Raw genomic sequence first — 13,947 nt, forward strand, 5'->3', positions numbered from 1 at the left:
GCTGCTCTTTCTACCTGGAATGCTATTCGCTCTTTACATGGCTAGCTCCATTCATCCTTTAAGACTCACCTCGGTTCAGTGGTCACCTCCTCCAGGAAGCCTTCCCTAATCACTCCTCCTTTCAGTCTTGAACAAATACTCCTCTTCAATGCTCACGTCTATATTGTACTTTCCATTGCTGATGTCTAATCATTGACTAACTTGTCTGTGTCCCTTACTAGGTCATCAGCTCCTTAAACGCAGGGACTGGGACTTATTCACCTTTGTACCCCAGCATCTACCTAGTGCAGTACCTGATTCAATATTTGATGAATAAATGAAAGAACAAACAAATGAATGGATGAATGAATGACCTTCATTATATGAAATGAGACTTGATATATGGAGACAGGCCATGCCTATTTGCTATTATGTATTCACAGATGAGAGGACAATGATCCATGTCTGCCAAGAAGGCCAGGGGTGGGAAATATGTTTTAGAGTTGTTTTTGTAGTTGAAGTCAGTAGTAGTGGTGGCGGTGGTGGTGTTTTTACCCAATAGTGGGGATGACTGTATTCATTCAGGTACACCTCTTGCCAGGTGCCACTTTGGGGCCAAAGGCATATGTTGGCAACACAGCTGGGCAGGGTTCAAGGCACAGCAAAACAGCCAATTCTCCCCAAGATGAAATCCCTGGATGGTGCTATCTGTGCCTTCTGAAAGCATTTTAGAAAACTGTCACCTGAGTCTTCCTTGTTGTGGGAGTTCCACTTGTCATCTTCCTCTAAAATTCCTGGAAGTTTTGTTGGGCTTTCTGATTGAATATCATACGGTCACATCCAGAATTATTTTTAGAACACTTTCTAGCTTCTTGAAAACAGAGCATGCAGGAAAAGAAAGGGGATGACAGAAGACAGACAGGGAAGTGCTTTCCTACCTAAATTTAACCTAAAAGCACAAAACAATAATCATTTTTTCAAAAAAGCAATGGAAACCATGCAAAATATTATGGTATATGGTATAACTTTAAAAGCAACATTTAAAGCCATGTTAATAAAGAAAGCTAAAAGCAAAATATTATATAAAGCATATTTTTAAAAAATACAGAAATATTTTTTTCCAAAGAAAAATAAACACATAGCCTGGCTAGTTCTATGAGGCAAGCATTTCACAACCCTGGCTCTAAGGAACAACTCTCTTCTGCTACTGTCCTAGCTTCTTTGCCTTTGAATCAGTCAGTGGGGCAGTTAGCAAGTGTACACTGAATTGTGGATCAATGTAGTTACAGGATATGCTGGGTGATTCATTAGGAACTTAATATTCTGAACTTGCAGTCTAACTGGGGAAATAAGCAATGGCAAACAAATAAGAAATGGCAACCAATACTACCAGACCAAAGAAAATTAGGTGATAAGTTGGGCAAAACAGAGTATAATTACTGTAGCATGTCAAAAGAGAAGAAGATCATAGAAATCTGTGGTGGACAGTCAGGGCTCACTGGAGGAGATATGACTTGAATGATGGGTCCTAAAGACTGGATAGGTGGGAAAGGGTAAGACTTCTCAAGTGGGAAGGGTGGTAGAAGCAAAAACTTGGAAGTAAGGCTAAATACACAGCATGCGAGGAAGTGAGAAGACAGAAAGGTAAATAGATAGGGTGTAGCCTTGGAAATCAGGAATGAAAAGAAAGATGTAATTGGAGATAGTAATAAAGAATGTGCTGGGAAGGGTTTTGAGCACATGGACGACATAACAGAAAAGGAGTTAGGTGTTATTAGAAAAGGTGTGAGAAGACAAGCTAGTAGCTGTGAGCTGCTAAGGTACACATGCCATGGTGGGGGCAGGCTTCCAGATGGTTGCTGTTTCACTCAGGCTGAGGAGGAGAATGAATGATGGATGTGGAATGGGATCTACCTACCACTGCATCTGTTGTCTGTAAGATCACTTACTAGGCATTTCTTACAAACTGTGTGTGTGTGTGTGTGTGTGTGTGTGTGTGTACACATGTATGCATGTGTATATTATTTCTGCAACTAGATTAAAAATTACCTGAGGATAGGGAACCTTGTTTCATACGTAGCATCCCTCACATTATTCAGCAGAGAGCTAGGTACATAAAATGCAGGCACAGGGGTCTGGTGCAATGGCTCATGCCTGTAATCCTAGCACTCTGGGAGGCCGAGGTGGGAGGATCGCTCAAGGTCAGGAGTTCGAGACCAGCCTGAGCAAGAGCGAGACCCCTTCTCTACTAAAAATAGAAAAAAAATTAGCCAGACAACTAAAAATATATAAAGAAAAATTAGCTGGGCATGGTGGCGCATGCCTGTAGTCCCAGCTACTCAAGAGGCTGAGGCAGGAGGATCGCTTGAGCCCAGGAGTTTGAAGTTGCTGTGAGCCAAGCTGACGCCACGGCACTCTAGCCTGGGCAACAGAGTGAGACTCTGTCTCAAAAAAAAAAAAAAAAAACAAAAACCCAAAACCAAAGCAGGCACAAATCTTTTCTGAATGCAGTATATAAGCAGTTAAAAACGTGGTCCAGGTTCTGTTGTATCTGATTTTTAAACTGAGAGAGTTAATCAATTAGATCTGTGCTCAAAGTCAGCATGCAGCCCAGATTTATGCATTGGCTGGTTGCACATATTTCTCTATCCCATGGTCTTCCATGAAATCCTGTGAGATATAGGATGCCTAATAAAACATGCTAGTAGGATGCTCACACTGGAGTTACTGGGGTTGGGGCCCTCTTGGGAATTGCTCTTATCCCACAACCCCTAGCTTGACACCAGAAGCCCTCCTCCCTCTCCTCGCCCTTTGTCCTGCTCACTCTGCCCAGGTACAATCTGTATTCAGTGTTATATATCCCTGAAATGAAACAATTTTGTGCAGACAGGGGGGCCATTTCTGGCAGAGGCAGTGAGGATGGGTGGGTTAGAGATCCGTCATACTAAAAGGCTTGTTTTTTATCTCAATATTCTTGGGCTTTGCTCTGGGAAATCCATGTTGGGAGGATATAAAAGTATTTTTAAAGGGCTTTCTCTCTCCTATGGGTGACAACCTTCATTTTGCCTAGCAGATGATCCCTAGTGACTTGGTCACTCTTTAGCTGGGTGATAGAGGCTTTCAGCAGTTCACTGATTTATCTAAGTCACTAAGAGACTGCTAGTCAGTGCCCCACAAAGATTGTATACAAAATGTTGCCTTTGTGGCCTGTAAGAATTAAAATTCCTTAGTGTCTACTTAACTACCGGGAAAGTGAGTTAAGTGCTGGGGTTGTTCCTCTTTTATTTAAAAAAAATGCCATTCTGCTCCACTCTCTGATTTGTGGGTCACAGAGCACACTGTGCCATAACCCCCCAGAGGGGAAGTCTTCTGAAGTCTTCCTTATACTTGGATAAGAATAAGTATCCCAGAATAGTTCTTCCTATGGCAACAGCAGTTCTGAAGGTGGTGTCAAAGAGGCAGGCTCTCACTGTAAGAGCAATAGTCCCAGAGGGACTGATTTCTGCAAAGAAGGTTCTAATCCTTGACACATCTGCTCTATAAACAGATATCCTGTTTCGGGGCATATTACAGGAGCGGACCCAAGAGGAATTTCTTACCTCCTGGATTTACGAGATGTACATTTTCCCATACACAGGGAGAGATTAATAATTCTCTAGTTTTCACCTAATATTTTTGGTAAAAAAGAATGTTGTTGTGTGGGCTTTCAAATTTATTTTTTCCCAATGGAAATATTTGAAAGTACTATATGGTAACTACAGTGGAAAGTTAGGCATAAAAATAGATTTTATTGTTAGCTCTAAGTAGTTAAAGAAATTGACAATGCAAGGTGGACAAAAATTCAAGAGATTCCACATAACAGATATATTTCTGGCTTAAACCTAGGATCTTGGGCAAAATACATTACTGATTCTGAGCAGGAAACGAAGGTGTTTATTAAATCAGGAAGAGGCCTCAAATCTACTTTAAATATTGGATTAGGAATGAATCTAAAAGGAGGGATAATAGGTGATTCTTGTGTTCTATTTTAATATTTCTTAAAAATTTCAATTTTACAAGTATCAGGCATTATTTTTATAATAAAAAAAGATTTAAAAGCCCCCAAAATAATACAGGATTTGGGGAAAATACTTAATGATTTTTTTTTTTACAAAGGCTAATTAGTTCCTGCTGGCAAGTTAGGCCCTCAGGAGGAATAACTTGTAAAGACAAAAGTATGACTACTGTTATAATCTCTGATCCATCTGGGTTTCACCTGCTTCTGTAAAAATTCCATTTTTGCATATTCCATTGGCTGAAAACTATTTTCAAAACAAGTTAGGTTACTCTTATTTTATGGCAAACAGTGTTCAATAACCACTGGACTAGGAGTTGGGGGATCTAAATTCTAGGTCTGCCTTGCTTTGTTATTAAGTAGGGGGGCAACTTTGTGGAAATCATTTAACCTCTCTGAACTTGTCTTCCTCTATAAAATGAAGATAATCCCTGCCCTGCCTCCATCATAGGAGGTTTGAAGGAGGCAATTGATTAATTGATATGAAAGTACTTTGAACATTGTAACAGCCTTCTAAAATATATCATCTCATTAGCAATACACTAAGTAACAGGGCCTACGTTTGCTGGAGTACTAAGTAATCTGACACTTTTTAAACCCAGCACTTGCATTTCATGAGTGATGTTCTTGGAAATATAACTGCCAAGAAAGAGGATTAAAGTGGGCTATTTTAAACATTCCCTGCTCTTACTAGAATATCTTTTATTATATTAGCAAATCCCAGAAGCATAAAGTTGGGAAGGCCCATGTGGAAGGTTCATTCTCCTGCCTTCAGTTAGAACTTGCTAAAGCCATGAGAGACCCAATGAAGAACCGATAAAATTTTACTCTTAGTAACTCATAGCATCCAGTTAGCCTATCTGGAATTTCTTCATGCCTAGTTCCATTCCCTCTGATGGAATATTAAGCCCATTTCCTCCTGCCAGGTCTTCAGTGGCTATGGAAAATATCACATGACTTCCATAACTTAGCAGCCTTTAATGTATAGATAAAAACTCAAAGTGGTAGATGTTCCATGAGGATGATGAGATGGGGGAAAGGAAATGATAGTCCCATGTGAGCCCTCTAGTAACCCCCACTCATACACACAGACAGCCATTGCCTTCAGTGCTATCATCTTCAACAACATTCAGCAACAGTGATCATTCTGGGAAATCATTAGGAAGTTGCCTCTTACTCATCTTTTAGGCAACACATACTGGTTCCACTCTCATTTACACCCAATTAACATATGCAACAATTTCAATGGAGAATATTTGAAAACAAAAAGCAAAAATGAGGCAATGTCCTAACTAGACACTTCTGATCATGTGGATAATTACGTAGGGTACAAGTTTGAGAGGGGAAAAAAAAGGCCTCATTTGCTTTAAGGAGGAAAGTAACTTCATATCCCTTACACATTGTCAATTTTCTTCTCCTTGCAACATTTTATTTTAATGTTTGATATAGCACTTTTCTGTTTTTCCCTTTCATTTTATCCATCCCTTGTATCTTCTCCACCTCCTAATCTCCCTCTCAAACATTACTTCCTCCCAATTTATTTCTCCTCATTGCTTCTTTACCTTAGTATGTACATCTCCCAATACTACACTCTATACTTCCCTTGAATTTGACTGTCTGGTGGTTTTAGTTAGCTACCATACTTATGACCAATTTTCCCTGTTTATCTGGCCTTGAGGTGGAAGCACAAGTCCTAGTACATAGGGAGAGTGTGTCCTAATCCCACCTTCTTCCTACTTGAACAGGAGATTTTTAGGGCTAAAGGAGTAGTACAAAGAGGCTCTTCTCTTGGGGCATAGCACTGACCCTGAAGAATAAGCAAGATGCCATGCCTTTCAGGCTTCCCAAAGGGCAGGACAGTGATCTCTGAAGAGCACTCTTTGCTGAGCTGGATGGGCTACATTTGGAGAACTAAGAGGAATGTAAGCACCATTCAGGATGTAGCAATCTCTGACACCTGGCTTTCTGATGATAGAATTCTCAATTGACACTCCCACACATTATTAGTGCAATGATAATAACCTAGAGCTACTGCAAGATCCCAAAGGGTCTTTAGCATCACCAAAGAAAGATTGCATACTGTTATCACACTAAGTGTATTTTATTGTGCATTAATTAGATGAAAATTAGTAATATGCATTGACCAAAACATTTGATTAACAAGACCATAAAGGATAACGGAGAGTTTTCTTTAATATAATTGTTGCACAGCAATGATTTCTGCTGTGTAGGTTATATAGAAGATGACATACTCTAGGAATTAGAACAGCAATATATATTCAATACAGTAACAAATAGAACTTTAAGAACTTTTTCACATATATGAACACACTCATTTAGAGCCTCAACTTTCTAAAGTAAGCAACATGTTAGCCTGTAAAGTACACATACTAAATAATAAACTAACCCAAAAAACACCCAAATCAAAGGTTAGCACATAACTATTGTCAAGAATATTTTCTCACCATCATTTCTTCCCCCCAAAACGTGAAAAGGTTTTCTTTCTTTCCTCCTGAGTGGCAATTTTAAAAGCCCTCTTTTCTGAAATTCAGATACATTTCAAAACACACTACTATCTTCTTAAGGAAAAATGAAAGCCACTGCTGGCTTGTGGATACTAGAAATATAGTTTACCCTTTGTCCCATTGCAAGGCAGTGTAATATAATAGAACAAGCATAGGGTTTGGAGTCAGAGAGACCTGGGAGATTTCTGGTTTCTGTCATTTGGTATGTGATTGCAGGCTGTCTACTTAAATATATTGAGCTTAAATTGTCTCATCTGTAAAAAGGGGATAATACAGATTGGCTGTAAAGATTAAGACTCAATACATGTAAAGTGCCTGGCACACAGCTTGGCACCCAGCAACTAGTGGAACACTCCACATTTGTCTTGGTTTGGTTTATATACGACTATCCCCTCCTACACCTCCAGGAAGTAGGGCCATCACATCATTCCCAGGCTTACCAGCTCCCAAATCTCTCTGGATTCCCCACAAACAAAATGCACATGAACTGTGCCCTCTAAAGACACAACCCTTCACACAGCATTGCATGTCCTCTAAAGCACACCTAATGCTTAAGTGCAGCACAAGACACAAGACACATAAGCACGCTTCAGAAGACACAGACATCACATAGAACATGTCACCTCCAAATGTAGCCTCACCTGCTTCTTTCCCATATGTTCTTCCAAGCTTCAAGTCCTTAACATTGATTATTTTTGGAGGCATTATGCCAATTTCAGAGTCCTGGCTGCATACATTTGCCTCATTGCCTTTTCCTTATTTATTTATTCATTTATTTATTCATGTATTTATTTATTCATTCATGTATTTATTCCCCACCTTGTTCCAAAATGGATATCAGGCGGCTTACAAGAATGCACAAAATACAACATGATAGCATAAATTGAAAGTAGATAAGAAAGTAAAAGGAAAAAACAAAAACAAAGAGAAAACATAAAATGGAGCCTGGAAGAAAGCTAATACAAAGTGCATACATACCATAGAGTCCCATTACAAGTGCTATGCATGGACCACACATTTGGCTCCAATCTTTCTAGTAGCCAACAAAAGAGAAACCTGATCAGTCCCACACTTCACAGGGTCCATAAAATAAAATCAAACCACTTGTTCAGGATGCCCTTTTCCTGGTCTAAATCCTGAAAATTTTATATAGTGAAGTATCATAAAATTGTGTCAAACTCTCTCTCCTATCTTGCTCTAATACCAAGATTCAACTCCTGGAAGAGTCTCCAACATAGATCTTGAAATCATATCTGCTACTTCTTATTTTTCGTCTACCTGTCCCTTGAAGTTTCATTTGATCAATGAAATGTAGCTATTAAAAGGATTTCTTAAAAAACAAACAAACAAACAAACAAACAACAGAAAAACCCCTCTGCTATCACCAAAGCAAATAGTTCCATTTAAGTAATGAAATAGACATTGTGACATTATTTATAATGACAAAATTTGGAAAGGACCACAAATATCCAACAAAAGGAAATGGTTAAATAAACCATGATGCCACCCTATGATGAAATATTACACACCATCAAAAATCATATTTATGAAGACTTTTTGAAAATGTAGAATATTCATGGTAAAATGTTAAGTAAAAAACAGGATACAAAACTGCATATATTATGATCTTAACTATGCACAAATTATATATGTGCATATATAGCCATAGAAAAAGTCTGAAAAAAATCCACCAATATGTTAACATTTTTTCTGGGATTTGTGATTATGGATGATTTTTTTCTGTATGCTTATCTTTATTTTCTAAGTTTTCCACATTGATGAATAATTTCTATATAATGAGAAGAGGGACTAAAAGGAAAATTACCAACTCAGTTACCTTTGGCTTGTGAAATTATGAGCAATTTTAATTTTCTTTTTCAATTTTCTATAATTGACATATACAGTCTAGTTAAGAAGGAAGTTATTTTATAAAAAGAAATAAGAATTCAAAAATCTAGTGTTTTAGTTGTTTGTCCATATAAGGTCCAAAAATGCTACAAATATAATGATATCTCACAATTATTTAGTATTCTGGTGCTTAGAATTGCATTTGATTATCACAGATATCTTGTGAGGCAGGCCAGGTATTACTACCCTCATTTAACAAGTGATGAAATTGAGGCTCAGAGAAGCTAAGTGACTGGCCCAAAAATCACAATAATCAGTGACAGAGCTAGACATGAACCCAGATCTCCAGAACCCAAGTCCAGTGCCTTTCCATTAGTTCAAGACTGATTATGGCCTAAGTCAAGCAGTCACTGAGAGGTAGGAACACATAATCAGTAATCCCTCCCTACCCAATGAGGGTCAGGTTCCTGAACAACCCCCAAAGTAGGAAAGTTCAGCTGAGGAGATCACAATTTTAGGAGAAAAAAAATGGGCAGGAGAAATGAGGTCACAAGTAAACTTTTGAGAGCCCTCATAAATATTTTTATGCACACTTAAATAAAATAACAGTACATTACATAAAAAGAATAATGAGAGTTTATGTAATTTAAATTAGTAAAAATGATAGGCTTTAAATTTCCATTTAGATTCTGAGATGATTTCTCAGGTGATGAGGATGTGTCTGTCACTCATTATGGTAGTGGATAATGGGGGTGACAGAGAGGCAATGAACAGAGGTGGACTGTTAGTTTGAATCATGAATGTCTATGCTCTTACGGTCACTGAAGTCCAAGCCTGAAGTTGTACCAACCTGCTTATGGCCTTAGCTCTATCAAGTAAGTGAATTTAAGTGGCACTACTTAATGACTTTGGCTGTTCTGAAGATGCTTGTCTTCTTAAGTCTTTTTTAAAGATACCTTAGCACTTCTGTATGGAGTTCAATTTAATCATTCAACCTATGTCTAAAGGCAGCTTATCAGCTGTCCAGTAAGGGTATTTAAACGTACTACTTGATGATTTAGGCTTTTCTGAGGTTGCTTTCTTCCCAATATGTTTTTTTTTTTTTTTTGGGCGGAGAAGGACCTCTTTATAGAATCCAATTAAATCATTCAAGCTTTGTCTGAAGGTAGTTTTATCAGCTGTTCAAGCAATGCTATTAAATGGCAGTTGATGATTTAAGTTCTGTTGAAGATGGTTTTTGCCCAATGTCATTGGGTTTGAAGACATTATAGCACCTCTTTATAGAATGCTGCTAAATCACTCAAGCTTTGAACAGGTAAGATTTTACATGTAAAGATGCCAATTTTCATTACTTTCTTGGGGATGTTTTAATCTTGTTCTAAAAAATTTGCTCCTGTTGTTTCTAACTGTATTTGTCTCCAGTCCGATAGCCTCCTAACTGTCTTCATCATCACTTATGATAATCACCTCTGGGTTACTGGAAGCTTCCTGAGGATCATCTTCTAGCAGCATATCATTCCAATTAGTGTCAACATGCTCAGATTCAACTTCAGGCAATAATTACTCTTGCACCAAATGTTCATCCTCATCCATAGGTTCTTCTTGATCCAAAGATTCTTCTTCTTTTGGAGTGATCACTGAAAGATATTTCACCACCTCTTGCCAAATCTTCTCCCAGGTCACATTAATGACAAGCTTTGTTAAACTATCTAATGCCTCTTTTATCAAGAATGTAGCATTAGTAATGATGTGGGAATCTCATGCACTAGGATCTTCAGATAGAGGAAACTGTAAGATTTTGAACAAAGTTATATATTAATTTAGTGTAAGTCTTCCTGAATGGCCAGATCAAACAATGATCTAAGGTATCAAGGATCTGAGACATGTGGCTAAGTTATAAAGACTACCTCGACATTATCATGCACATGGGCAAATGTACCTAAGACACCAAATGGATTGTGAAAAATCAGCAGGACTTTAAATTTAAGATTTTTTTCTTTTAAGTAGCCTTGAACTTCCCTAAGAAAGTACTGTTCAAACCACTCCTTAAGGAGAGGAAGACTCATCCAGGCTTTTCTATTTGCTTGCCAGGATACCAGAAACTTGGCTCAGTTTTTTCCGCTGAGAAGATATGGGCACACTTTTCTGCAGAGCAGCAACGGTTTCACTATGAATTCACCTGAAGTACTGGCACAAAACAGAAATGTCAGCCTCTCTGATTTTGCTGACCTCAGTATCAGCTGGCTCTTGCTCTCCAGAATGCCAAGTAGGATTATTCAAGGGTTTCCAAAGCATGATGGTCTCAATAGCACCAAAGATCTGTGCAGACACATAATCCCCTTCTTCAACCACTTTCTGCAGTTGTGGTGGATACAACATAGGAGGTGCAAGATCTAGTAGTTTGTTCTTTGGCACCACCATCACATAAAACTTGGTCTCCTGGTTATGGTACACCTTATGTTTCCTAAATTATCCCTTGCTCCCAGCAAATTTTTTTTTTCTAGATCTAGTTCAGTGTCTAAAAACATGTCTTTGAAAATTTCTCTTCCATGGTCACAGATCCCTTGCATGGAATGTGGTTCATTTTTTGCGTATCTTCAATCCAGAGGTTTAAGAGATTTTCATCTTTTCCATCCTTGGGTCATGAAGAACAGAGCATCTTTTAAGTGATGTTGGTGTGCAAGAGGCAATTCTGGCCCTACTAAGAGTTTCAGCTTTCCTTATCATATGAATTGTAAATTCATTAACACCGTATAGGCAACCTACAATATTTGTTCTGTCTTGAAGAAGACTGAGCACGTCCCTTTTGTCTTCCAAAGACATCACCCTTCTTGCCCTTCTGACAACTTTCTATGGTGCCAATGCCCTTGTACTTGCTTCACTCTCATCTGCTTCAATAGTCACATCTATGGAGGCCATGTTTCAGCTTTATGCTAATTAATGCAACCTGACAATTACTTACTAGAGATTTCATATCCCTGAGTGTCCCTAAGTGTTAGCATATGATATTTAAGCACCAAATGATATTACGAACACCAGAAGGATAAATGATAATATATTGTTGTGATGCATGGGCTGATTGTGTAGGGGACAACTGGTAGAAGAATGAGAGTGGAAACAAATGACTCAGAAGTTTCCTCCCACCTTGTGATATAGTCAGAGAGACAATATTGTGGCAACTTGGACTGACTCCTGTATACTCAATTCAAAATCTTCACACTTACCGAAAAGGTATACAGAAATAAATCAACCTATACTCAAATTTCCAAGAAGAACAACTTAAATTTAGGAAGGAATTACTGTAAATTGTATTCTAAGTTATCAGAAAGTCACTGTTTATATATTCAAGACAGTACTGTTTCTATGATTTCCCTTGGCTTAACACTATGCATTCAATTTTATGTGAAAGGCAAACACAGCATAAGTATATTTTTTGTCAGCCCACAGTAGTTCAATCAAACATTATCCTCTGATAAAATGCAACCTCTGAAGATGTAGATATAAAAGGGCAGGCAGACTCTGAAGAGCCAATGCTCAAGAAACAACTACCCAAGAAAGAAAGTGACAATGAAAAAATAAACTAGCCCCTTTTCAATGCCCGACCACTGATACTTTACTTTTATCCCCTCCTCCTGGGAAGATAGAGCGAAGCCTGGCTTTCTTATTCTTCTCTTCAGGGGCCATGGGAAGTGGTTTGGAGCTGTGGTTGAGTGCTGAAGAATCCCGGTTGTTACTATTCATCCTCAGTGGGGGAGCTGGGGGTTTCTCTTCGTTATCCAGACCGTCAGACATTTTCGGTTACAACTGATTTCACAGCTCCTAAAGAAAAGGAGGAGAAACCAGGAGTTAAGGAAGGAGAGGTCTAAAAAAAATCTAGTAAATACGGGGATTCTAACATCTTAGAAACAAAAGCATTGGTCTCACATTTTCTCAGGATTTGTGTGGATCATTTTGAGGGGTTTCTCTTCTGGAGGGAAAAACGCCTCCCCAAAGACCCTGACGTGATTTTCAAAAGAGGAAAGTGAAGGCAATAATTAATGGTTTTTCAGTATGTATACAAAAACACACAAGGTTCCTTGTTTTTCCCACAATTAAACTCTATTTTCTGCAATCCACTCACAGTCTTTTAATGAGCAATTTACAATCTTCTTTATTCTGTCCTGATGATTGTAATGGTCAGATGTTCAATCTCTTCAGAGTTTGGAATTTACACAGGTTTGGCTGTTGATTTTAATGGCCTATAATAATGATTTTTTAGCTGCTTTAACATTGGGACGTCCTTGATGCCTGATTCTTACTTGTGTATACCTGATTTATAAAATGCACTCTCTCGTTTTATGGTAATTAACTGAGAAACCATCCCATGATCTGGAAGTTTCAGTAGAGTTTGGGTGTGCTGTTAGAGCAAACAATGCCCAATAGTCTTCCAAGCAGGTAGAAGATAAAGGTGGGCCAAATATCACCATGAGCAAAGAAGAGCTCCAGAGAAGAAGGCCACTTCCTGATGAGACACCATAACCTTACTCCCTGTCATATTTTATGTCCTGGAACACAGAACAACAAGCGAGATAACAGAGGTAACAGGGTTATAAGATCCAGTCTGGATTTTAGGAACTAATTGTTTCTTAATTTCATTGTTCTTTAGTATCTTGTGTCTAGGTCTGAGTACAGTTGGGTTTCATTCCCCTGTAAGAATAAAGTGAACTGGAAAAGCATGAACTCCCCAAGGAAATGTTTCTGTCTCCAGGTGTTTTCTTACTGTAATTCATGTCCTTCCACAAGGCCCTGACACTTAGCAGCACAAGTTAGGTGCTACGAGTACCTTCCAGGTGAATCCCCAGTTTGAATTCAAGGAAAACCAAATCCCCTCACAAGAAAATCCCTGTAAATTTATCAAGTATTACTTGGCACTAATTTAACAGCATAAGAACTCTCCAAATATGACTTAGCATATCACTTTGTTTCAACAATGTGTATTATAAACAAACCTAAGAACAATAATAACAAAAGCAGGGATCTACTCATTAACTATTGTAATGAGAAATAATCCATCATGATTCTTTTTAGCCCTTTGCTGGTTACAATGTGTTTATTATTTTCAGTAATGCATTCTAAGCTACATTGTGTTATGTGGAGAATTTTTAAAAATTTACTATGTTTTAAATTCTGTCAAATATATAAATAAAGTCTATACTCAAGAATAGGTTAGTATCAACTAATAGCTTCTTCATCTTCACAGATGACTGCCAACTACCAATGTTTGGATTGATCTTGATTTGGATAGGAGATCTATTTTCTTTTGCCTAATTGTCATGCCTTGCATTATCTTAATGAATTAAGACTAATTCTATATTTTTCAGTAATCACAACAGTGAAAATACTCAGTAATAAATGTTTTGTCACTACCACTGACAATTTTAGAAGCCTCACATTTTCCTATATAGGTGAAACTATAGTACAAGGTACAATAAAAAAGTAACTGTGGGCAAGGTACAGTGGCTCACACCTATAATCCTAGCACTTTGGGAGGCTGAGGTAGGA

The 13,947-nt window shown here is 38.1% G+C and overlaps 1 protein-coding gene across 4 annotated transcripts in view; it reads right to left on the reverse strand.

Annotated features, from left to right (window-relative positions):
* PAK3 (p21 (RAC1) activated kinase 3) overlaps positions 1-12,198 on the reverse strand; it is an 87,432-nt gene extending 75,234 nt beyond the window's left edge. For all 4 annotated transcript variants that reach the window (XM_069462934.1, XM_069462933.1, XM_069462932.1 and 1 more), the window contains exon 1: positions 12,024-12,198. In XM_069462934.1, coding sequence (XP_069319035.1) covers positions 12,024-12,198 — 175 coding nt within the window. The remainder of the gene's footprint in view (positions 1-12,023) is intronic.
* Between the last annotated feature and the right edge of the window lie 1,749 nt (positions 12,199-13,947).

This window comes from Eulemur rufifrons, chromosome 30 (assembly GCF_041146395.1).
Source record: "Eulemur rufifrons isolate Redbay chromosome 30, OSU_ERuf_1, whole genome shotgun sequence".
In the NCBI taxonomy this organism is placed as follows: Eukaryota; Metazoa; Chordata; class Mammalia; order Primates; family Lemuridae; genus Eulemur; species Eulemur rufifrons.